Source organism: Passer montanus, unplaced genomic scaffold, assembly GCF_014805655.1.
Source record: "Passer montanus isolate IOZ18808 unplaced genomic scaffold, ASM1480565v1 scaffold3, whole genome shotgun sequence".
NCBI lineage: Eukaryota > Metazoa > Chordata > Aves > Passeriformes > Passeridae > Passer > Passer montanus.
Window position 1 is genome coordinate 16,377,150 of NW_024367707.1, and position 26,047 is coordinate 16,403,196.

Genomic DNA, 26,047 nt, shown 5'->3' on the forward strand with positions numbered 1-26,047 from the left:
TGATGAGATTTACCTGGTTTGTGCTAGTTGGAGGTTTGGGGTTTTTTTTGTGACGCAGAAGTATGAGTGGGAGTTTAGATCTCGGGTGGGTTGGATGTCATTGCTGTGCTGTGATGTTGGGTACTGGTGTTGGGCTGTGTTCCTTAAACAGAAGCCTGTTAATTTAGGCTGTTCAGGTGCTGATGACTGAAACAAATTGTTGCTGCTCTGGGAAGTCAGGTCTGATCTCAGTCTTTCTGAAACCAGTGGGCAAACAGAGAATTTTTTAATGTTACGTTGACTTTTTTTAATGTTACATTGACTTTTCTCACAGCTGTGTACATCCTTAAAATTTTACTTGCCCTCTTACACCTGACAAAATAGGATACTTTTATTGTGAGCTTAATGTAAGTAACTAAATTGATTTCTCAATCCAGGTTTACAAGGAGTCATTTGAACAGAGGTTTCTGGAAGAGACAAATTGTTTATATGCTGCAGAAGGCCAAAGATTAATGCAGGAAAGAGAGGTAGGTGCATGTGGTAGATGATTGCTTTTATGTTAGTTTACTCAACTCTGGGTTTACATAAGAACTTTGGTAGTGCCATGGTGTATTAATGTCCAGTGAAATTTACTGGCACACAGGTATTCAGAACACACATGTGTGTTGATATGGACTGTGGTATTGTATCAACAGGGGGAGCAGACCCCAGGTTGTAATGGAATTTGGTAGATACAATTGTGTAGTAACACAGTGACATTTTTGTAGCTAAAGTCACATTATCAACTATAGTACCTTTAGTATGAGGTTACATTGATTAATAAAATACAGATTATGTAGTACATAATATTCTGGTGGAACAGTCCTTTGCAATTCATGTAATCTTTTAAAAATGAAGTTTAATTGTCATGGAACAAGATAAGCTGTCTTTCATACCTTTATAGTTGAACTGTCTTGTCGTTGTCTTGTCTTGTTAGGTCCCAGAATATCTTCACCATGTTAGTAAGCGTTTGGAAGAAGAAGGAGACAGAGTAATAACATATTTAGATCACAGCACACAGTGAGTACAAATTTTATCATTTTTACTGTAAGTCAAGCATTCTTCATAAATCAGTATGATTATCTATGGTTGTAGAGACACTGAGATAATGTCTTCATTGTCTTACAGATATTATCTTGTTGAGAGTGCTTGTGAAATAGGTTTTTTTAAAGGCTTCGGTTTTTTCAAAAGTTACTTCCTCAAAATAAAAGTATATTTTCAGTAAGAAAGAAAAAATTGTTCAGAAATATTAATTCTGTATACTGCAGTTAGAAAACATTGTATAAGACCTCAAATTTCCATTTCCAAAACAGCAGCTGATTTTAGCCATTCTTGTACTGATAAAATCTTTAGCCACAAATCTCTTGAGGGAAGGAAAGACTTATTAGAAAAAAACCCAACCAAAAAAGCAAAACCACAAACAAAAACCCAAACAAAATCTGAATAAACCCAGAAAGGCAGAGGACATGAGTATCATTTGTAAACAGTCCATGGTGTGTACTTAACAGTACATCAGCTATTGTCAATGTCCTGTGTGATGTTGCTTGTCCTTTTTTCACTTGGATTTTAAGTAATAGTTTGTGTTTTGTTGGATTAACACATGCCTGCAGGAGCTGACACTACATAAATCCATATAGAGTTTGTCCTGTAGTAAACTGTTGCTTTTTTCTTTAGTTAAGAATGTGACATTAAATTTATTGGGTTTTAGTCTTCTGGAGGATTTATTGGCATGTCAAAAAGGATAACTGAATAAAAATTTTTTTAACTTATTCTTTTATATATATAGATGTATTTTTGTGTATTTATATATAGATGTATAGATATACATGTGTGTTGTGTGTCATGGCACATACTTGAACTTGGATCTTCCTGTAAATGCTGATTGCAGGGTGACTTGCATTTTCTGGTGAAATCACTCATTGAAATATATGGAACTATTTTTGTTTATAAGTTATAGCAGATACATGTATTTATTTACTATTTAGGCTAAAATATAGATTGATACCATTACATTTTCAGTCTAGAGAGCCATCAAGTACTTGCATTGAATCTTGCCCTTAAAAACTTAGAAACCTACTTTTAGAAGGTTTCACACTAATTTTCTTCCCTTGTATTAAGAACCAGCAGTTACAGTTGGAGCACTTGGTGTTCCTGGAGTCATACTGTTTCTGTGTGTACCTGAAAACAGCAGAGAGGATGCTGTTTAATTGCAACTGGCCTGATCTTGAGATGGAAATGATACTTCCAGGATAAAAGCATCATGTGAAACACCATGCCAAATACTTCAGACAACACCTGAGACAACACAAGTGTGTTGTTGCAGCCCACAGAGGGATTCTTTCAGCTCAGCTGAAAGAGTAAATGCTGCTCTGGATAGCTGACCAGATGAAGTGTGTCTGCTTGTCAGTCAGTAGGTGACCAAGGCACATGGCTTAGCGGTCATACAGAAGATACCTTCTGGCTCCTTCCTTAGCCAAGATAAATACTCATTTTCTTTGCTTGCTAGGATGTGGTGCTTGGCCTCAAGCAGACAAATTGTCCCTTCTCCTGTACTCAGAACAGGTCTTCCAGGGCAGGGGATGGTACTTCATACAACCCTGACTCCTGCTGTTGGAAACAGCCAGCAGCTGCAGATAGCAGTTGTTGGAAATGGCAGGGGATATGGCAAGTACCAAAAATGGCCATGTTAAAAACAAGAGTCTGTATAAACAGCATTTCATATTCACTTACGACCACTGCAGGGGTCAAATGTGATGCCCTGATACTCTCCTGGTGTCTGCCTGTTTTCATCTCAGTGTATTTTGTGAACCTGCTGGGGTTTGTGACTTTGTATCTCAGAAATATTCGCGGTCTTTCTAGGGATTCACATCAGCTTTTCTGTCTGTGCCAGGCTTTGGCAAAAGCCACAGTTCCACAGGTGATGAAGTGCCTCCTTTTAAGCCTGGTACCCAGTACCATCTCTGATGACCCCAGTTCATGCATTGAAAAGTGATCAGTCAGTTCCTTTCACCCCTTTCCTGCCTGCTAATGGTATCCCTAAGTCATCTCCTTCCCAGAAAGAAGAGTCTAGACAATTGCAGCTGTCTCTCTTGTAGCTGCTGCTGCATGTTTTGATCATCCCTGCTTCCTTCTCTGACCCTTTCCAAATGAAGGACCTAAACTGGTGTGTTGTAGGGAAGGTCAGGCATGTCACTGATGGGCTGTTTCAAGAAAGAGTGTGTTAGCAAAGGCACACTTGTGTTTCAGCAAAAGTGCATCCTCCTAGGAAAGGCTGCCATCACTCCAAGTTGAGCACCTCTCTTCCAGGAAATCCCAATTAAGGTTCTGAGAACCAGTTTTATAATGCTTAACTCATAAAGAAGTGGTTGATCTTATGTTGTTCCATTGTAAGCAGGGTAGAAGTTTAAATATTGGAATTAATTAAGGAAGGGCCTTTGCACTTCAGTCATTTATTTTCTTTTAGGTGATGAAAGATGTTAGGGAAAACTTCCCATTTTTCTGTCCTGTCTAAAATTAATGTACAAATGTAAAAAGTAGGGGATATTCAAAGGCAAATTTAAAAGTTTTTGCAAATTTCTGTCTTCTGCCTCTTGCTCAATTTATGCTTGTGTGCATATGTAATACAATTAGCTGAAAATTTTACAATTAGCTGAATTTTTAACATAACTATGTATTGTTTTGTTTTGAAGTTCAAACCTTTGGAGGTTTTTGATTTGCTTGCTTGTTTGTTTCCAGAATTCAGTGACTTGTTTCCAGTTATGCTTTTGTATTGTCTTTTGCAATGTAAACTTCTCACTTCTACTTTGTAAGGAATTTCCTTTTATAAATTCTTTATTTTTAAATTACATACACAGTTTATTGTTGTCTCATATCATGTGATGATTTTTGTCTTAATTTGTAACCTCTAAGTAGAAAATTGTTGGTGTTTTTTGTATTATATTATTATTTGTGCAAGTTATGCACAAATACTCTTTGACAGAAGGCAATTCCTTTATACTCTAATGCTTCTAATATTTTTTTCTTGTATTATTCAGGAAACCATTGATTGCTTGTGTGGAGAAGCAGCTACTAGGAGAACACTTAGCAGCTATTTTGCAAAAAGGTATTTTTTTAATAATTGCAATCTGTAATTAGCAATGAAGTTATTATTATATGAATTATCATCATACGCGATAGCTGTAAATTCCATAGCTTTTACTTTAGGAGGTATATTAGTCATGGGAAAAACTTCCACAGACACAGAAAGCCAGTCCTGTGATTGTTACCCTCACAGTGACAAGTAAATGGTATATTTGGAAAGAAATGTCTAAAATCTAATTCCATATTTGTAAAGGCTGCTAAGCCTCTAAATCTCCTTTAACTTGCACAGTGGGCTTAGGAATTAAACCTTTGGAACTGCTTCTTTCCTAGAATTACATAAACTTCCAAATGAGAGCTGCAGTTACTGTTGTAGCTTCTGTTATGTGATAATCACAGAGCTGAAGTGCAATAGTTTCACATATTCTGGTGATTGTGTAGTTTAAGAATTGTGGGTTACTGGAACTGGCAGCATTCGAGGCCATGAGCTTTCCTATGCCTTTGTCTGTACCTTACCTTTTGTCTGGCAATTTCAGATAAGAACTGCAGCCTTCTTAGGAGGTCCTTTTTCATACATTAGTGTGTTCAAATTGCCATTTGTTCCTTTTAAATTTTAATCTCTCCTTTTTCACTGAATTTCTGGATTTCTTCAGTATTCCCTGATCTTTTAATGATCTTTTCCTTCTCTTGCAGTAGCTGTATTTTATGTTTTAGATCTTCTAACAAATTGTCCTTACATCTGTAGTTTTTATGTTGCAAACCAGATGTCTCTGGTAGTCTGGTATCTTCAAGCTCCCTCACACCCATGTTTAACTCTTTCATGTTATACATACCCTTTCTATGTATTTTTCTTCCTTTTAAAGAAGACTTATGCTCAGTCTTATCTCAACTACACTGGGAATAGCTTGTTTCACTGGTTTCAATACATTTATAGAAATAAGCTTGGTCACTTAATCTTAGCTATTTTTAAACTTACAAACAGAAGGTAAGAATAATTATATTGTGCTGATATTTGTCAATTTTGCTTGCTCTTTAATTCAAGTGTGATTAAGTAACTTTTCCAGTGATATGCTTGTTTATCAAGTGGCTTAAACAGGAAGTATGTGGTCTTGTTTTAAACTGAACTTTTTACTGGTTTGCAATGTGTGTGAGTCATCCATGTCAATACAGAGAGATTTTTACATTTTTCTAGCTCTCTGGTTACTGTGCTTCAGGACTCCAGTATTGTTGGAGCAGGTTTTGCATTCTATGTCTCTACTGGAAAAAGTAATTTTAAAAGCTTCTATCAACACTTGACTTTCTTAGTTTTCTGTATTTGTTTGATCTAGGACACGTTTTAATTTGCTTATGGCATCCTAGTACCCTGTTCAAGTAGAAGAAGATGCTGCCTTTTTGTTTTCTTCATTAAGTCAAGGAATGTGAAGTAGTCAGTTTGATACAGGAGAAAAAAACTTAAAAATTGCAGGGTCTGTATAAGAAGCCTTTTTTCCTTATATTAGTATAACTGCTGTTGACTAGATATTTGGGGTCAGACCTAGTGGTGAGGGGTTTTTTTGGGAGTACAGTAGATATTCCCAAGGCTATGGCAGTGCTTTCTGGAAGCTCTGTGAAACCTTTTATCAAAGGACTTTACTGCATGTCCTTTTCGTTTGTCAAATGTGTGACTAAATATTTTTTTTCAGTCACACAGCTCATATTGGAGAAAAAGGGAAGGCTGTATTTTGTGATCTAGGTTAAAATAAAGCAGATAATGTTCTGGTGTCTTTAACTGAATAGGAGGTAATGGGATGGGCTTTTCTTAATTAAGACAGCTGGGGTTATTCAGCATGGAAAAGAGAAGGCTCCCAGGAGACCTCACAGTGACCTTCCAGTTCTTAAAGAGGACTTATAAAAAAGAGGGGGCAGGTAGTGATAGGTCAGGGGGGAATGGTTTTAACTAAAAGATGAGAGATCCAAGATGAGATGTTAGGAAGAAATTCTCTGCTATGAGGGTGGTGAGTCACTGGAATATGTTGTCCACAGAAGCTGTGGATGCCCCATCCCTGGCCAGGTTGGGAGGAGATATGAGCAACCTGGTCTGGTGGAATGTGTCCCTGCCAGCAGCTGGGAATTATAACAAGATGATCTTCCAATCCAAGCCTTTTTATGACTCTTTGGTTTACAGGATTTTAATTCCATGTTCAATGAAAAAAGAGCACTAAAACCCTGTGTTCAGGACTATGTGTATTCTGTTGTCTTACATTTAAAGTATGTCTATTCTTCTGATATCTCAGAAGTATAGGAAATCTCAAAACAGCAGACAAAAGTTTACCTGGCATCATTCTTGAACATTGCTTGCCTTTCTGAACATGTATGCAAGTTAAAATATACAGTGAAAGTATTTTTAAGCTGAAGAATATAGTAGAGTATGGGATAATTTGGTAGTGATTTGCAAATCAATTTTTAATGTAATTTAAAAATTAGCATTCATGAAATAATATGATAAAGTAGGACAGTTGTACAGTGTCAGCTACAGTGATGGTGTGAATTGTCAACCTGTGTAAAATCAAGATTTTTGCTTTTTAAAAAAATGTCATAAGTCTTTGATGCTATGCTCTGGTATTACAAAAGCCTCTGTAACTGGCAGCAAAGTACTTCTGATTACACTGGGACTACATTTGCCATGCTCTCAGATGGAAAAATGTGTATGAAGTTACTTGCTTGTTACCTTCTTTGGCCTTCACTTCTCCATTTGTTAGCCCAAAGCTTAACCTCATGTAGGGTGAATCAGCAAAGCAAAAGTTGCTTGAAAGGAATTTGTAATCTTGTGTTATTCCATTGGTAGGAGTGTAGATTGTTCCCAGCACATTCTTAATCTAAAAACATGGCTCACCATGCTCCACAGGACAAAAATCTTGTGAAGTATTTATCATTACATTAATTTTAGGGTGGTTTACTTAGCTTTCTATTTTCTTTAGTGGTTCTTGATAAAACTATACCCTTGAAGGTTATGAAGCTCTCTTCATAACCATTCTGCAAAAGGCGCACGATCATCACCTTGTTGGGAAAGTATTTCAGTTGAATTACTAGTATATTCTCTAATATATTTGTAACTGTATTTATGTAACTGTATTCAAATTCCCTTTTTTTTTCTAATTTAATTTTTTAGGACTTGATAGTCTGCTTGATGAAAATAGAATATCAGATTTGACCCAGACATACCAGCTGTTCAGCCGGGTAAAAGGTGGGCAGCAGATCCTTTTGCAGCATTGGAGTGAATACATCAAGGTATTTCAAAGATCTATTACTAATGTGAAAATTTATGCTGTTACAAATTTCTTCTGTCAAAGCCAAGAATAATATATAGGTGTATCACCAAACTTTTGTTTTAAGGAAATATGGGGAGGGATGTTAATGCTTCTGCCTCAGCAACAATCCCATGATAAGAAACAGCAACACCTGCTTTGGTTTTAAATTTCTGCTTGGAAATTGCTTTCCTTATAGGTTTGAACATTATACAGGATGGCATTACTTTTAGATAGAACCACATGCACATGTGTTTAGACCATTCTGTACTGTACTATGTGTTGTTTTGCTGCAAATACACTTAAATGTTTACATATCTGCAAAACCTGTTACTCTTCTGCAGCTTAGGCAGGGCTACTTGTAGCCAACCTACAGCAATGCTGATGGGTTTTAAAGCTGTTGGGAAGGGAATGCTCCTATTGAAAAGAATTCATCAGTCATATTTAGATGTTTTGGGTTGGTTTGTTAGGCATAATATCCATATAGTATGCTGTCCCATGGAGCTTGCCCTCTAGTGCTCTTGCAAGGTGAAGGCAGGAAAGAGTCACAGATTTTTCTCCCTGAAGTTGATAATTCCTGATGTCAGGGCTCTGCCCTGAATTGCCTATGTGTTCATCAACCTTCAGGATTAAGTGCACAAGATCAGTTGATTCCAGAGGTGTCTTTTCTGCATGCCTGTGTCTGGAGTGGAGTTCAGCATGATCCACCAGTGCTGCAGCTCATGGGAGTGGAACATGACTACCCTCTGCCCCCAGAATGGAGAAGGAGTTTACTCCTTAGGGTGTTGCCCAATTGAATGGTGGTGAGGTGGCTGAGGAGATCCTCCTTCTGCCTTTCTCCCAGGTCATGCTCATCACTTAATCCTAGTGCTGCCTGCCACTCCATAGGCTCTCCTGTTGTCTGTTTTATCACAATACCTGGGCAAGGTCAGTTTAATCCCAGGTTCAGAGAGCTAAAGAGACTCACAGACAAGTCTATGTGCTGGTCCAAGGAAAGAAGTAGGAGTTCAAGATGGGTAGAAAACAAGGAAAGGAATCTCTCACAACAGCAAGTTGTTAAATTGGATTATCATACCCTGTGTTTCACAGAATCAGGCCTCTTACAGCTTTAAGATGGTTGTGTACCTAGAGCCTAGGTACCAAAAGCCTAGAAAACCTTTTCTGTAATGTCAGTAAATCTCATTCCAAACATTGTGCGACAGTGAAGAGAGGCTTCAAGAACTTGTAATGTTTGTCTTGTGAGCCAATTTACTGTGGTAAGGGTCTGTGTTCACTGTAGTCACCCTTTATGAATTCAGAGGTGCCATTTGGCTTTTTGCATCTAGGTTTGCTGTTTCAGAATGGGGGGAAAGCCTTGCAATTTGTGAATGTACCTTATAGAGACTGTGAGATGCCCAAATGCTGATGAAGGGGAAATTGTGACAAGTGGAAGATCTGATGGACTAGGTGACCATCAGAGGTCTCTTCCAGCCCAAACTGTTCTGTGATTCTGTGATACACATGTTGATTCTAAGGACCTTGGGAGCCTTGTGTTCAGCTTTACTCTGAAATGGTACTTGAGCGAGATCTCCATGAAAGATGACAGTGGCTAAATTCGATAATGCAATGGAAATTCTGAGGCTGGAGAGGGACTTCCCCCATCTCTTTTACTGTTGTTGGCTAACATACATCAGTTGGCAAAAATATACACATTGATTACTCTTTTGCTTGTGCTGTGTCCTCTTTCACACCTCAGAAAACTGATCATTCTGTCCAGGGCACTGATTAAGCAAATGTTAATTGTCCAGAGGTGAAAATCCTCCTTCACAGGGTATTTTAGACATCCATTAGACAAATGGTGTTCTGTTTCTGAGATAATAAATGTGGGAACAGGAAGAGAAAGTCAGGTCTGTGGCTGCTTCTTGTGCATGAGAAAGTTTTGTTTCCCTGCAAGTCAGCGAGGATCATTTTGGTGTAGAGTACTTGATGAAAAAGAAATCTTTGAGGGCTGAGCAGCAGTTAAATTTTTGCTACCTGTTTAATCAGTTAAACTCTGTAGTGGGTTTAATAAAAATAGTGCTAAGTTTTCCTTTATACTTGACATTTCTGAGGCAGTTTCCATTTAATTTATTTTACATGAATCATAGTTCTGTATCTCACTGTGAACTTGCACATCATGGTCATGTCTGCTGTATATTTTTTTTACTTTTGTCTTAAATGTAAATAATACTTCAATCAAGCACTAATGTTTGAAATCCATTAATGTGTGTCTAGTTTTTATTTTAGATTTCAATGCATCTCATTTTTTTAAACCTGAAGTCATAAGTAGTTCTGTAAAAAAATTCCTTTTTCTAATGGTAATTTTTATAAGGGTAAATGTGTCTGTTGGGGGAGATAGGTAGCACTCTAAAGTATTTTACTATCAAAAGTGTTTGTTTTACAGAACTTTGGGACAACAATAGTGGTTAATCCTGAAAAAGACAAGGATATGGTGCAAGAGCTACTAGATTTTAAGGATAAAGTGGACCATATCATAGAAGTGTGCTTTCAGAAAAATGAAAAATTTATAAACTTGATGAAGGAGTCCTTTGAAACATTTATCAACAAGAGACCAAATAAGCCTGCAGAATTGATAGGTACACAAATATTTTTCTGTAAAATATTTCAAAAGTCTGTAGAAAGCATGATAATGCTGCTGAGTGTGCTAGTGCAATGGTGGTGCAGTCACACTGTGCTTTAGCAGAGTGGTTTTGGGACACGAGGCAGATGTTAACCCAGGCGTGTGGCGGGCCCCAGAGCTTGGGTATGCTGTCAGGGGGGCCTGGTGGGGCATGTCACCTCCTGTCCCTGCACTCTGCTGCTTGGCCTGGTGCTAACACCTGCTCACTGGGGCTGCCACGGGAGTAACTGGTCAGGGGGAAGAGCAGCTGTGGCAAGTAAAGGGGAACTGGCTTTAGTTGTGGTAGTAGAGGAGCTCTGGGGATGTTGTGGATCTCTCAGAAAGGAGTAAGTACAGCCCATCCATCTGCCTTGAAGGCTGAAGTTGGGATAGCAGTTTTAAAGCCTACAGATAAAAGGAGTTTTAATAGAGGGAAAAAACCCACTACCTTGACAGGAGAATTTGTGCTTATTAAGGGGAAAGATAATAACAAATACATTAAAAATATTGTTTAGTTTATCCCTGATTGGACAAAAGCTGTCCTGACGGTTTTGCCTGCTGAAAAACTGGAGCTGTGGCATGTTACACCAGGAGAGGATCCTGCTCCTTGGTTGTTTGTTTTTCCTCTGTACTTTGTTTTGCCTTTATTTGGCTGATTTTGTGTCTTCCTTCTAAAATCAGCTTTATGTAGGACAGATTGCACAAGATAGTGATACAGGTTAAAGCCATGATATGGGCTGTTGTCATTTGTGGATCATGGTGTTCCAGCTCCCACAAAGGTTTTCTTCTTACACAGAAGGTTGTATAAGGATACTAACGTGGCTTAATAAATACTTAGCTAAATTCAAGGCTTAGCCTTACTTCTGGCATTCTGAAACTACTAACTGGAAAGCATTGCTTCTAACATTGTGTTAAAATGTTAATATGCTCCTACCAAGGAGCATGAGGGACATGGTAAAGATCTATAAAAATCTAATCTTCTTTATGTTGTTTGTTTCTGTTTCTCATAAAATACATTCATATACATTGTACGCTTCCAAAACATTGTCTTTCAACAAGTAATGTGCTTGTATGACACAAAATGTGGGAACTTCTAATGTATTAATTTTAATTATTATCCTGTATTCATTTTTTGCCTTGGAATATTCCTTTTTGCAATAGTTTTCCATTATATATACTAGGGCTCCAGTAATATTCCAGTAATACAGTAGGGCTCTGTCATTCTACTGAGCATAGGGATGGGAAAAAGGAAAATAGAAAATGTAGTGCTTATCCTGTGTTTTAACATATAGTCGTACTTAACACATAGTAATATTTCAAGCAGGAGATGCTTAAGTTGGTTATTTCAGATCTGTTTTTTAAGCTGTTACCTAATTTATTTATTTGTAGCAAAATATGTGGATTCCAAGTTAAGAGCTGGTAATAAAGAAGCAACAGATGAAGAGCTGGAAAGAATCCTTGACAAAATAATGATCATATTTAGATTCATTCATGGTAAGCAATAGCAGTTCACTGTCGATGTAATTAAAACTGTTCCCTTTGCTATTATCAGGGCTGCTTTCCTCTGAATGCAAATCCTTTTCAGCATGAATTTCTGTTCAACTCGGTCTTTAATTCAGGTTGCCTTACTCTTGAAGGAGCACAATAAATATACAGGGGAGGACAAATAGTTCTGTGGAGATGGCAAGTTAGACCTTCCAGAGTCTTGTAAGTGGAGACCTGAGAGTTAGAGGTGTTGCTGGAAGTTTAACATAAATTAACCATGGCTGTAGCCACAACTTCTCTAATGACAGTACAGACTTTCCTGTTCACTTATGTAAGTTATAGGTACAAAGCATAAAAACCCAGCGACTTTTCTTGACTTCTCTTTTCTCATCATGGCTGAGAAGGAATGCAGAGGAGGGCTCAAAATGACAGGAAAAAGTGTTATTGCTGAGTTTCACTGCCTTTGAAATGCATTTCCTTCATGTATGTCACTGTCTGAGCAAAACTCTTGAATGTGTTAGGATTTTTTTTTCTAGATTGGCTATCATAAAAACCAGTGGTCTAACCAATATAGATGCATTGTCACTGCTGTGAGGGAAGTGGAATGTGTATCCTGGGCTGGGGCACAATAGCAGGAATTACCCAGTTCAGTATTAGGTTGTCTGAGATTTATGGGGTTTTCTCCTCATAAAAATCCCAAACAAGTACAATATGATGGGAAAGCAGTCAAGTCATAAAATAGAATCATTTGCATAATTGAATCATAATTGCAGCATTTTTGTCAGATGGAGATGGTGAATGAAAACAGTTGTACTGGCAGCTTGTCAACCTAAGAGAATAATTTTTCTTAATCTGAAACTTTCACCACTCTTTCTCTTCATAGTTTTTGTAGTACTGAGCTAAAAGCATAGATTTTATTTTGAGCTGTCTAGTACATAAGAGCTCTTTCAAGAGCAGATAATAAGTAGTAGGTAGTTTCTGGGCATTGGCCTTTTTGATAATGTCTTGATGCAGCTGGTTCATGAAACTTCATCAGGACAGGATGGGGAGGGAAGAAGAATATCATAAGAAGCCCAAATTGGAAGGTGTTCACAAGGAATTACAAGAGGCTACTGTCGGCAGCACAAGTAGTGCCTTGGGTTACAGTAAATTTGTTCCTCTTAAAAGGCAAACATCTTTCACTGTCATATGGGAGAAGTTTGGGTTTAAGGTGTGAAAATTTGTGGATATCTATTTGACTCTTTCATTTCAAAAGGCTATTGGCAAACCATATGAGAAGACTTCTGTTAAATTTTCATTCCCTTAGGCTTTTAAAATATATTCTTTAACACATAGAAAACCTCGCTCCTCCCTTTTTTCTTTTAATAAATCAGACTAGTGGAAGGAGAATATTTTCTGGACCCCAGAGTAATTTTGTGTGTTTTGTAGCTGATCCAATGGGAAATACAAGGCAGCTCAAGGTCCTGGAGCAGAATAAAAAAAAATAAGTAAACATTTTGCAAAATATGTTAAAAAATAGTAAAATTTAAAAAGAACAAAATGTCTACATGTTTTTCTTCATTGCTACATAGTGAATATTGTTCTGCTAATCAGCTTTTCATGAGAAAGGCTTGTGTCACAAACCTGAAGGGCAGTGATGCGGATAGAATGTATCATTTCACTTCATTTTATTTTTTTGTTTCAATTTTATTACAGGGAAAGATGTGTTTGAGGCATTTTATAAGAAAGACTTAGCCAAAAGGCTGCTGGTTGGAAAAAGTGCATCAGTAGATGCTGAGAAGTCCATGTTGTCAAAGCTTAAACATGGTAGGTGTCTTCAGATGTGTTAAATTTGTATTACTTTTTGGCATGCAAATTTGGAATCCCTATTTTCTCATGCTTTTAAGAAGTGACAAGCCAAATTTTAAGTAATAGCTGTTTAGCTCTTAATTTAAATAGTAAGGGAGGATGTAGTGTGTGTATATGTATATCTATCTCAGACCTTTCATTATGCTTAGCAAGAATTATAAGGCTGACTTCTTAGGTATGAGACTGGTTTATTTAATGTACCTACAAAGGAGCAAAATCCTGAAAAGGTACCTATTTGAGGGTGTTCTGTAACCTGGTAAATGTGTGAGACTCCGCTGTCTCAGGTTAAATGTTTATCACTTGTTCTGTGCTTCTCTGTAATTGTGGGATCTTTGACTTTTTTGTGTGTGACAGAATGTGGCGCTGCTTTTACCAGCAAACTGGAGGGCATGTTCAAGGACATGGAACTGTCCAAAGATGTCATGGTACAGTTCAAGCAGGTACATTAGCTTTTGTTTGTATACTAAATTTCCCACAGTCATGGGGAGGCTTTTAATGGTCCTGTCCTTTGGATTAAGCTGAAATTAAACAAAACAGATTTTAAGCAGGTCCTAGTCATAAAAATAGTGTCTACTTACTGTTCTGTTTATACAACAGAATTTATTTATTGTATACAATAATTTTAAAATTTTATTTGGTTCCTTTTAAAGTAAATTAGTCTAAATACCACATAATAATTTAGTTGACTGACATCCTTGGAATTATGTATCCCCTCATTCTGTGAACTGGTGCTGCTCTGATGAATTTTTTGTGAATGGACCACACCAGAGAAACTCCCTGAAGATTGCCAAGTGCACAGAAACTATGCATGTCTAAGCTCCAGAGTTTCCAGCTTGTTCCTGATGCTTGCAGGAATTACTGTACATGCTCACCCTGTTGTTGCATTTCTCTCTGGGTACTTGTTTTGGGACCTTACTGAAGTCAGGATGTTGGGTTAGAGATCCGATCCAGGACAACACCTGTGATAAAATACTGTAGTGACTCTTCTGTCCCAGATTTTGCAGTCTGGCTTGACTAATGCTCTACTCCAATTATATGAAAAAGTTTTGTCTAGCAGATGTAGAAGTCCAAGGGGATCCTTTTGATCTTGCAGTCCTTGCCTTGGCTTCTTTTCTTTGGCTTTATTTGCATGTGATTAAAGCTTCTTTGACCTTAGCACCCTGTATAGACAGAGGTCTAGAATATTTCAAGGCATGTTGATCTTTTTGTAGTTCCAACTGCTTGCTGTGTTTTGACGTTGGGGAAGTGGTCATTAGGTAGTTACTCAAAATGCTGGTAGAGCATGTCTAACCAAGGTTGTGGCCTTAAGAATTTTTAATTGTTACACTAGTCCTAAATTTCTAACTTAAGTATATACATTTTCTAATTTAGTATGCAGATAGTAAGTATACTTGAATAACTTTTGTCTCTTGTATTTTAGTATATGCAGAACCAAAGTGACCCAGGAAATATAGACCTGACAGTAAATATATTGACTATGGGATATTGGCCAACTTACACACCTATGGAAGTCCACTTAAATTCAGAGGTTTGTGTTTGAATCTGCTTCTAAATACACTTTACCAAATTAAATCATTATCACAGAGTACATTAATGCCCTTCATTTAAAGTTTTTCTGCTAGATATCTAAGGGGTTTATGTAATTTTAAGGATTCCAGAATTGCAAAAAATAGAACATAGTGGATAAAGTTCACTTTCTTCAGATGATTATTTCGCTCAGTGTGTTTGGGGTTTTTTTACCTGTATAATAATAATAATATCATTGCTTTACTTAGCATTGCAGTCAGTTACTTAAAAGTTTGCAATGGTCAGTTCACCTTAATTTAGTCAATCTTTAACTACATTGGTTAGGCACTTTGAACTAGTCAATAGTTGTGGTTTTGCAAGTTCCTTTTTTCAAAGATCCTTCGTCTGTTCCCTGCAATACACAAAACTAGTCCCTGCATTTAAATAGTATTTGCTTGAAAAATGATTCGTTTCCAAGTTGAGAGATTCTTGTGAAGCTCCTTTCAGTAGCAATTTGGTTGAAATGTGTATTTGGAGTCCCTATTTCCTACAATGCCTTGTTTGATTGGAGGTGTGGGAAGCACTTCAGAGGCCAGAAGTGGTCATGGGGTTCCCACTCAGTTTGATAGATATGGAAGCTCTTGTACTCTTGTTCCTGAGGTGTCTTCTCCTCTGTGGCAGACTACTTCTGAAGGATCCAACCTGAGCAACACACCATGAAAATGGAAGAGTAGAACCCCCTTACTTGGAAGTAAGAGGGCATAAAGTAGTGGCACTGGACTGGAGTTCCATTCCATCCTTGGATTGCAGGAAGAAGTTAGGAGTAGATGGTACTAGCCAGTGTAAAGCTGTGAGATGGAAGCTTTTTGTCCCATGACTTCTAGGTCAGATTCAAAGTCTGGGACAAAACCAGTATCTCTCTTGAGGTTTAAAACCCTATACAGGGAGTTTATTTTACTTTTATTCAAAACAAGCAAATTAAAAACCCAAGGAAAACTCAGTTATTTTTGAATTGAGGCTTCCTTATATGCATAGTAGTACTTGAGAGCAAAATTTTGCTCTTTGGGTTCTGTTTTTCCCACAAAAGAACCTATTTTGAAACTTGGTTGAGGAGAATAAAGAAATTACAATGTGAAATCATTTGGTATTAACTGCAAGATAAAATTTTCATGTTTCTTCTTTTCTTAACAGATGATAAAGCTTCAAGAAGTATTTAAAACCTTTTACCTGGGAAAACACAGTGGTCGAAAACTTCAGTGGCAGACCACTTTAGGACATGCTGTCCTAAAGGCAGAATTTAAGGAAGTGAGTTTGCTTGGATAATGCCTTGCCTGTTAGGTTAAAATTCAAGTCAATTATTTGGAATCTAATAATGCATTAGATTAAATAATAAATATAAAATGCATGTTGCATTTTCTTTATAAAGGTAGTAACATTTTTGTGGAGGAACAATCACAATTCAGTACTGTTATTTTGTACAGAAAGTAGGCTTTTTATTATAAACTGAAAGCTAACAAGACAACAATATGATGCCTTTTGGTAATATTAATTTGACAGGAATTGTTGCTAATTCAAATAAATCAGGTTGTAATAAAGCAAGAAATTAAAACAAGAAAAAACACAGCATTTTTTATCTGTAATTTCAAATTGTTTTGATTGTAGAAATCCTGGTGATGCTTTTGGTATGTTTCACATACATAAAGAAACTGAAGGGTGTTAGTCATGTGATGGCTGTGGTTAAAATTTAAATGCTTGTTGAATTATTTAACTGTTAAATAGCTGCACTGTTTGTTCATGTGGTTTTGTTTTATCTCATGCAGTATCTTGCCTTGTAATAGGCAGCTTCATGGAGCCACAGCAAAGACAGAAAAACCCTTGAATTCTTCTACTAACTCGTTGTAAATATTAATTTGAGTTAGGGACAAATTCAGTATTGATGGAGGCGACACCAAAATGTCATATATTGTAATTAAAATGAAGTGAAGGATGTGAAGTAAATACCAGGCTATTCTAACAAGCTTCTGCTGTGTGTTGTATTGTTACTGTAAGAGGAGCAAAACCAGGAGATTTTATAAATATCCTGTTTCCTCAATGCTACATTCAGCAGATTCTTGTGTGCCAGGCATTCTAAAATGCGTATCCATTCTTCTAAAAATAGAAAAATTAATGTATACTTTCTGTGACTGTCAAATGTAGGCAGTACAATAGAAAATTCTCTGAATGTTACTATTATTTGTTGTTTCTCTTTTAGGGGAAGAAGGAGTTCCAAGTATCACTCTTTCAGACGTTAGTATTGCTTATGTTTAACGAAGGAGATGAATTCAGTTTCGAAGAAATTAAAATGGCTACTGGTGTAGGTAGGAAGAATACTTTCTGGTTTTTAAATTTATTCATGAAGTGATTGGCAATTGTGATTTGGTATGTGAAGGCCTAATTTTAAGAAATTTGTCATGATCATTAGGACAAACTTCATGTGCTAATAGCATACACACACCAAAAGAGATGAGGAGAGCACACTGCAGGTGTTTCTTAGTGTATTTTCTTGGTGTGTAAAATTGACCCTTCAGAAAATTATTAGTAAGAGCTGTGTGGCATGTGGTACTACTAACAACCTATTAGATTTACAAAATGTATCTCTGCAATTCTTAAAATGTAAGTGGGGATGAAGACTGTTGTGTGTACAGACTGTTTTTGCTCCTGTTCAGTTTCACATACTATATTTTGAAAATGGTCTGTTGTAGAATGCTCTCAGTTGGGGGTGATTTAAGAGATTTTTTTTCAGTTGAGCTAAGAGCTCACCTACCTGTTGCCCATTCTTGTTGCTGGGGTGCCCCTTGACAGCAGGTCTGCTTTGTTCAGAGCAGCCGTGTGTGCTGGGTGTGTACTCTGTAGCTCTCTGCCTCTGAAGGACAAAGAAAGCTGAGGAAGAGTACAGTTTTCTTTTTAACCATCTGCAGTATCTGTCTTGTGTTTTTATGTTCCTGGATGGATTTTTTTCCCTGAACTTACACTCTCTTAAAATAGTTATAGCAAAACACTCTCATCATGACTCTCTGCAAATTTTGTATCTATCAGCAGCTTATACCCAGTAGTCCTTCACATGTTGAAGCTTAAGATCAACCTAATACAGCAGTACCTGAAAGAGTATTTGAGCCCTTAAAAGTACTAAAATATTGTAATATATTCACTAAAAGACTGTAACATGGAGATATCCAGAATCATTGCAGTTCAGAATGATGCGTTGCAGAAGGAAGTACAGCCTGGGTGTTCCATTGTCTCAGTGTCAGTGCTTCAGGTTACTTAGTCATCCTCTCCATTAATGGTAAGGGAGCTGAAGAAAATCCATGCCAGTGATAATAATCATCCAAATAGTCTGGAGAGGCTCATTAGGTTGGAGTGCAATGATTACAGAACAAACACAGGTTCATGCAAGCCTGATTCAGGTCCTGCTTTCTCATCTTGGATTGCTGTCCCTTGGAGCTGGCATTCTGGCTGCCTGACAGCAGCAGATAAAATCTGCTGCATGGAAATCTGTTCCATTATAGCACAAAATAAGGAATTCAACAGACTGTTTTTAAGGCAGGTGGCTGGAATTGATAGTTTGGAGCTACCTCTATGCCATTGTACTGAGCACCATGTCTATATTTCTCTCCCCTTTGGAGAAGTAGTATAAAAATTTAAGTGGTAAGGACAGTTCATGGTCCATAGAGTTCCTGTGAGGCCAGGATGAATAGCACAGAATCACAGAATGGCTTGGATGGGAAGGGGTCTTAAAGATAATCTAGTTCCAGCCCCCTGCCCTGGGCAGGGACAGGTTCCATTAAGCCAGGTTACTCAGAGCTCCATCCAGCCTGGTCTTGAACACTTCCAGGGAAGGAGCATCCAGAACTTCTCTGGACAACCTGTTCCTAGTGTCTTGCCAATCTGACAAAGAATTTCTTTCTAATACCTAATCTATTCTGTTTCAGTTTGAAGCTATTCCCTCCTTGTCACGTCACTATGTGGTCTTGTAAATTTACAAGTTCCTCTCCATTTTTCCTGTAGGGATTAACTGGCCATGGCTGGAACTTGTGTTTTCCAATCACTGTTACAATAAATTATCATCAGCCTCTCTAATGAGGTTGTTCCTGGTACATTAGGACAGTGAGAAAATGCATAAACTGTTCCTCAGAGAAAGAATGGTCACCTTTTCTCTGTGCTTCTTCAAGATGTGTTATCCAAATATATTCTGTGTTTTTGCTTGCCTGTCAAGGGAGCCTCTAGGAGCTCCCTTGGAGTAGTTTTTACTTCTACTTCAGAGATTGATAGGCAATTGTAAATTTCTTCCCTTTGGCACACTGTAACCTGTGACTTCACATGCAAAGCTCCAGAGTGTTTTAACAGCAGCCTTGTGTTTGGACAAAAACACAGCTCAACAATCTGCATTTACTGAGGCTGAAACACACAAAATGTATCAAATGTCAGTTTAGCCCACATTGTTTAAAGGGTTTTTCAAAGAAATCATAGAACAGTTGGACGTTTAAAAGAAGGAAAAGGTGGCTCTGTGTAAAAGATTTTTTTTTAAATAGGTAAAAGATTATTTTAAAAATAGCAATAGTGTTAATCTTTTACTCAGCTGTACTGCAGCACTAGATTGCAAAACCTTTCGTTCAGTTTTTAGGCTACAACTCTGTTCGGGAGATCCAACACATTCAGTGATAATTTTATGCTGTGAATAAAGTATTTTAGAGACTGCAGAGGCTGTTTCAATGCAAAATCTTGATACAAGATTTTGCAACATAATTAGAATGTTTAAGACTTCATTGTATCTTGTCTAAATGCTTTTAGCCTTAAATATTACTAGCTAAAATTTTCCTCACACACTTGTGTCTATTACTTTCCTGGTTTGGGTGAAATTTGACTATAATAGCTGTCAGCTCTACCCTCCCACAAAACTTCTTCCTGTCAATTTAGATTTCTGTACTTCTATTATGTATTTTTTGCTGTGTGATAAAAGCACTGATCAAATCTTGAAATCGGTGGCTTTGAGGTTCTTGTCATACACTGACTTTTTCTTTTCCAAAGTCCTGTTACTACCACACAAAACTAAAGCAATAAAACTAAGTTGTGTTAATGTGAAATCTTTTCTGAAATTATTTTGGAAGGAAAACTCACTGAGATGAGCCTAAGTCTGTCTTTGATGTATATAATCCTATGCATGCTCTCAGCATTTAACCTGTGAAAGACAAGACCAAGTTTGAAGGCTGTGAGCTACTTCTTAATTGGAACTTAGTTGGAAGAAATTATTAACATAAAACCATTAGCTTTTCAATTTATTTCTAGATTAATCCAATAAACTCTTGATGTTAATGTTTTGTTCTGCTTTCTCCCATATCTGAACTCCTTCACAGAGGACAGTGAATTAAGAAGAACCTTGCAGTCTTTAGCTTGTGGAAAAGCACGAGTATTGATTAAAAATCCAAAGGGCAAGGATGTAGAAGATGGAGATAAATTCATCTTTAATGGTGATTTCAAGCATAAATTGTTTAGAATAAAGATCAACCAGATTCAAATGAAAGAAACAGTACGTATTTTTTGCATTCATTCAGTTTATGTATTAACTGTTTATCTACATATCCCATATGGAAAGACATTATCTCTTGTATTTTTTGCATATAAAGAAATTAAATATTTAAATTCAAATTATAATTAATTTTTAGTGTAGTCAAGATGACCCAGGCAATAAAGACTTTAAAATCACCGAAACAGAAAACAAGTTAGGTTGCTTCCTATGCTTGCAAATTTAAATGTCTGTATATTAAACTAAAAGGATCTTGTAGATGTTTCAGTCCATCTTAGAAGTTTCTGTGGTATTGTGAAGTGTGGGTTCTATATTGAACTCATGAATCAAATGTCACCATGTCACTTCTATATTTAGCAGGTAAGAAGGCTATAAAAGTCAGGGTTGTCCCTGATTCTGCACTGAAAACAAACCTTTTTTGTTGTATCTGAATTCCCATTCTTGACACAAGGTGACATTTTAATTAACAGTGGCTTTTTTTTTTTTTGCCTTTGCATGTTAAAGTCCCTGAAAGTCAGACTGGAGTTTGACACACAACGCTGCTGTATTTGGACTGTCAAAGTGTTGTGTTCTCTCAAAAATCTTAAGGATCAGGGGAGTTTCTAAGATTTATTTATCAGATAATGCAAAATAAGACACATTTTTTTTCTTTTACATTATCCTGAATTTTCTCTCTTATGGAGTTTGACACACAACGCTGCTGTATTTGGACTGTCAAAGTGTTGTGTTCTCTCAAAAATCTTAAGGATCAGGGGAGTTTCTAAGATTTATTTATCAGATAATGCAAAATAAGACACATTTTTTTCTTGTACATTATCCTGAATTTTCTCTCTTTAGCAGTACACTTCAGACATCACTTAGCCCTCAGAATGCAGTAATGCATGCATCTGTCTCAAAGAAGAATGCATGAGCTTCGTTATATTGCAAAGGCTAACTATAGAGATAGAATTAATAAAAAGTAGCAACAGAGGGTGATATGATTTGTGGTGCTGTATTCTTCTTTAGGTTGAGGAACAGGTCAGCACAACTGAAAGAGTATTTCAGGACAGGCAATATCAGATTGATGCTGCTATTGTACGAATAATGAAGATGAGGAAGACTCTTGGTCATAATCTTCTTGTTTCTGAATTATATAATCAACTGAAATTTCCTGTAAAGGTAACTCATGTTTTTGTTTGTCATACCATCCTAGATTTATCTAAATAGATGTAATATGTTTCCATTAATCTTCTCTATAAGAGCAAGAAATGTAAAACATTTTGGGATTAAACCCAAATATGAAGGTATTGTGTGAACAGAAATAAGTCAGTACTACATCACTTATATACTGTGGTGCATTTCTCATGTAGCTTTTTGAAGTATTTTTTTAATATGTTTGCCTTTGATTACTAACTGTTATACTAATCTCATCTTTTCTTGTAGCCTGGAGACTTGAAAAAGAGAATTGAATCTCTCATTGACAGAGACTATATGGAGAGAGACAAAGACAACCCCAATCAGTACCACTATGTTGCATAAAGGAGAAGAAATAGTTTTATTTAAAAAACTTAAAAACCCTAAAAAATAAAAACCAAAATCATCCACATATATCTTTAGGACACCAAATACATATGCTGTTCCAGACTTTCCTTTTAGCAGATTTCAGGTTGATGTATATTATTCAAGCAGCTGCATGCACTGCTGTGGAAAAGAAGCAAAATGACATGTTAATTGATCACCTTTGTCAAGACTTCTTACTAATTTTTAAATGCCCTTGGTTTTTTTTCCCCCTTAGTTGATTTTTTGTTCTTTTGGGTTCTTCAAAATTTAGTTTTGCAGTTTTGTTTAACAATGTCATTGAAGTTGGATGGAAAGGTGAAATCACCTGTGTGAGAAATACTTCTGTCATGGATGCAAGTCTGGTTTCTTCATGTAGGTGTTCCTAACTGCATCCACAAAGTCCCTAAATGCTGCATTCTTTAGCTACAGTTACAACTTGGGTAACTTTTTAAAAATCCTTCATTGATGAACATGTATGTACAAGCAGTGTTGTTGAAATGCACTGAAGTTTTGCACCATGAAAACCTTTAAATTGTGTTCAGTTAATTTTCTTCCAAGTTATTACAAACTTCAGTCTGGTTTGGATAAATCAGGTTTTGAAGTGAGATTCTTGAAGTGCCAAGAGGACAACTGCATTCATGTGTGTACTGAGCTGTTGGATTATTTAGCTAAAATATGGATTGTTCTATTATTACTACTTCTGCTGGCTTGGGTGGCAAAGATTAGATCTGAGTCAACAAGGCCCTACCTCATTTTAGGGCAGCAGGTGTATTTCACTGTTTCTGTAATTGCTGTAACATTTAGTTTTGCCTTGAAAATGACATCCAGGGAACCTACCAAACAGCGTGCTCCACTTTAAGAAAACAAAACCTTTTTAAAAAAAATACTTTTATGGTCTCAGTATTGGGAAAGCATAGCTTTTTGCCTTGAAAGACTAAGGACTTTGTGAGTACTTTGTTACATATTGTACATATGTAAGTTGATTTGAATTAAAGAGTGAAAGACACTGTAGATCTGTTAGATAACTGTAACTATAAGGAAGACACCTTTTCTGGTAATACTTGCAAGACTGTTTATTTTCTTGATTTGTCTACTGGTATGTTTAATTCTGAAAAAGAGCTACCAAAGGAGTTTTGATCACTACATCAAGAAGAATTTACCTGAACAATATTTTCTTGAGAGATACCTTACTAAGTTTATGTAATGTGGGGTTTGTGCATCAATTAAAAGGCCACTTCTTAAAGTAAACAGTGCTATGAGGTGACAGTTTGTGGAACTACATATTAAAAGTCCTTATTCTGTCCTCTGGTGTTATTAATTGTATTGCATTCTGAATTATTTTTGTTCCCTTTGTGTTTGGAAACTAAACACATTTAGTTTATTGTATTTAAAGCATATTTAATATTATAATTTAATGTAGACTTATTTTAATATTTCGATCTTCAGTTAATGCAAATAAAATCTTTGATGCGTATTAAGGATTAATTTATTAGCCTTTGTGAGAATGTGGCACTTCAGTTTATTTTTGAGGTTGTTTTTTTAGAGTTATACCTTTCATTTTGTAGTTCACTTTTTATGTATATGAAAACCAATCAGATCCATCTTACCAGACTTCTAAATCAAAAAGGAATATGTGCCTCACAGAAGGGTAATGACCAGAGAGGCTTTATCCACACTGAAAACTGGTGGTAGTGTGCAGTAGCTGTTAGGAAGCAGTGAGAATGTACTGCCTGTCCCTTCTGAACCCAAATGTTCTGGTTCAGTAGTTTTGAACAATAGCTTAAAGCAGTGGTTTTATCCTGAAGATGACTGAAATGGTCTGCCTCAAGAAGCAATGTTAATTAAAAGTGCTGAGATGTGCAGTTTTTCTTAATTGTCACGGACTAAGGGCTCTTTGGTCACGTTATTCTGGTCTAGCAATTAAAAATTAATTGTTCCACGGCAGTGGAAATTATGAAGCCTGTCTTTCTGTGCTCCATGCTCTTGGTACCCAACTGTATCATCCCCTGCAAATAACCTGAAGCAGCAGGATTCAGAGGGGTTCTGCTTTCTGCTTGTGGGAGTGGGGTTTTGTCCCTCATCTGGCTGCTCATCCCCTTACCCCCCTGAACCTACAGAGAATGTCACGATCCTTGAAGACTTTCACTCTTCCAGACTGGTCTGCAAGTGGCTTCAGAGGTTCAGAAGCTTTGGGAGAGACTGACAGGCCAGGTAATTGTGACTCTTTCTCTCAGGTCCTTATTTTTAATGTGATTTCCTCAAATTTTTCTAACTGGGATGTTTTATGTGCTCAACCAAAGAGGTAAGCAGTTATGTTAAGAGTCAGCCTGGAAATCACTTCTCCATAGTGAAATAGCTGCATTTGATTGCTTTGCAGTAGCTCGTGGTGGAATTTGGCTGAACAGTCTGCCTCAATCAGTTCTTTGGGGTCACATTGCCTGAGTGTACCTGTACCCATAGGGCAGAGGTTGTTCAATGTTTCTTCCTGGAAGATCACCCAGTGTTGAAGATGTTGGACAGTAGCAAAGTAACAGATGTCCTCTCTAGAGCATCTTTGTTCAGGTATGTCAGAACCCATAGGGCAGAGGTTGTTCAATGTTTCTTCCTGGAAGATCACCCAGTGTTGAAGATGTTGGACAGTAAAGATGTCCTCTATAGAGCATCTTTGTTCAGGTATGTCAGGGAAACCTGGATCTTGGCAATTCAGCGTCCTTAGAACAAACTGTATAGCAGCTTCTATGGAATGACAAAAATAACAGCAGGAGCCTGGATACATCTGGGGGCTCTAGCTTATCCAAACATACCTACATTTAAAAAGCAATTTTCCTAAATGTGACACTCTGTTATCTAGCCCAACATTTCCTGAGGGAAAGCATGTGTGGGAATGTAGGCTGGGGGCTGACCTAAAGGTTCTTCCCAAGCCTGGCAGTCACAGCTCTCCTTAGCCAGCCAACAGCCTCCTTTCTGCCCTCTCCTTGGGTCTTTTTTTCTTGGTTCTCTATTTTAGCTTTCCCTGGATTCCTTTATCTGAACCTGCAATTTAACTCTTGATCTGCTGCATGTAGCTTTTTTCATCCTTTCTTTGTGCTATACATATTTGAAAAAGATAAAATTACACACCTTTCAGGTAACTTCAGTTGAAGGTTTAGATTGGATACAAGGAAAACTTTTTTTACTGAAAGGGTTATCAATCACTGGATCAAGCTGTCCAGGGAAATTATGAAGCCATTATCCCTGCAGGCATTTAAAAGACCTACAGATATGGTTCTTGGGAACATGGTTTAGTGGCAGGCTAGGCAGTGCTGGGTTACCAGTTGAACCCAGTGATGTTTGGCCTGCTGTCAGGTTTTTCCAGCCTAAATGGTTCCGTTCTGTTTGTAGGTTTACCATCTTTGGCAGGTATGTTCAGGAGAGTGGACTCTGTACCATGAACCTGGTTAGCCATTCCTTTCCCTTCAGAAAGGAAGTGACTGTGTGGAGTCAGGTAATGCTCAGCAAAAGGCTATGGGAAAATGGAGTAATGTTTTGTGGAAATTCTTTCCTTGTAAAATCTCCTAGCCTGTACTCTGCCTTGACCTCACAGGACAGCTTTTACTGTAGTAATGGCTCCTAGCTCTCCTGGGTGTTTGCCATGAGCAGCCCATTCTGCATCCACAGCTCTGAAGAAAGGCCAGGGAGTGCAGCAGGTTCCTCTCAGGGCCAGGGAGCATGCTGGCTGGCCAGCAGCTCTGCCAGGTGAAATGTGCAGTGGCTGGACGTGGATTACATTTCCTTTCCCTCAGTGAGTCTGGACCTCCAGGCTGTGTATCCAGCAGCTTTCACAGCAGCTGTAACTTTGTGTCTTGCCCTGCTACCATGTTTGATTGATGTCAGCCAACAAGTTACCAAGCAGTGGGGCTGAGGGCCAGCACAGTTGTGCTAGACTGGATGCATTTGTCCAGCAAACAGCCTGGCAGTACTTGTACTGAGAGAGGTGGAGACTGACAGGGTGCTGTCTGTGCCCCATTAGCACAGGCCCAGCGAGCTCATGAGCCACAGCACGGAAGGGCAGCATCATCTCTGCTGAGAACCTGATGTTCTTCGTTTACCAAA

General features: G+C 37.5%; 1 protein-coding gene across 4 annotated transcripts in view; it reads left to right on the forward strand.

The window, feature by feature from the left end:
• The window catches only part of CUL4A (cullin 4A), a 34,880-nt gene extending 11,451 nt beyond the window's left edge, over window positions 1-23,429 (forward strand). For 2 of the 4 annotated variants that reach the window (XM_039714086.1, XM_039714087.1), the window contains 14 exons: window positions 417-506; window positions 956-1,038; window positions 4,053-4,120; window positions 7,244-7,362; window positions 9,802-9,994; window positions 11,407-11,511; window positions 13,198-13,308; window positions 13,705-13,790; window positions 14,771-14,878; window positions 16,048-16,161; window positions 17,108-17,213; window positions 20,247-20,419; window positions 21,422-21,574; window positions 21,839-23,429. In XM_039714086.1, coding sequence (XP_039570020.1) covers window positions 417-506; window positions 956-1,038; window positions 4,053-4,120; window positions 7,244-7,362; window positions 9,802-9,994; window positions 11,407-11,511; window positions 13,198-13,308; window positions 13,705-13,790; window positions 14,771-14,878; window positions 16,048-16,161; window positions 17,108-17,213; window positions 20,247-20,419; window positions 21,422-21,574; window positions 21,839-21,934 — 1,605 coding nt within the window. In that variant the 3' untranslated portion in view covers window positions 21,935-23,429. Of the gene's footprint in view, window positions 1-416; window positions 507-955; window positions 1,039-4,052; window positions 4,121-7,243; window positions 7,363-9,787; window positions 9,995-11,406; window positions 11,512-13,197; window positions 13,309-13,704; window positions 13,791-14,770; window positions 14,879-16,047; window positions 16,163-17,107; window positions 17,214-20,246; window positions 20,420-21,421; window positions 21,575-21,838 lie in introns of those variants that run through there. The other 2 variants (XR_005628045.1, XR_005628046.1) reach the window with 2 other exon arrangements.
• The last annotated feature ends 2,618 nt before the right edge of the window (window positions 23,430-26,047 follow it).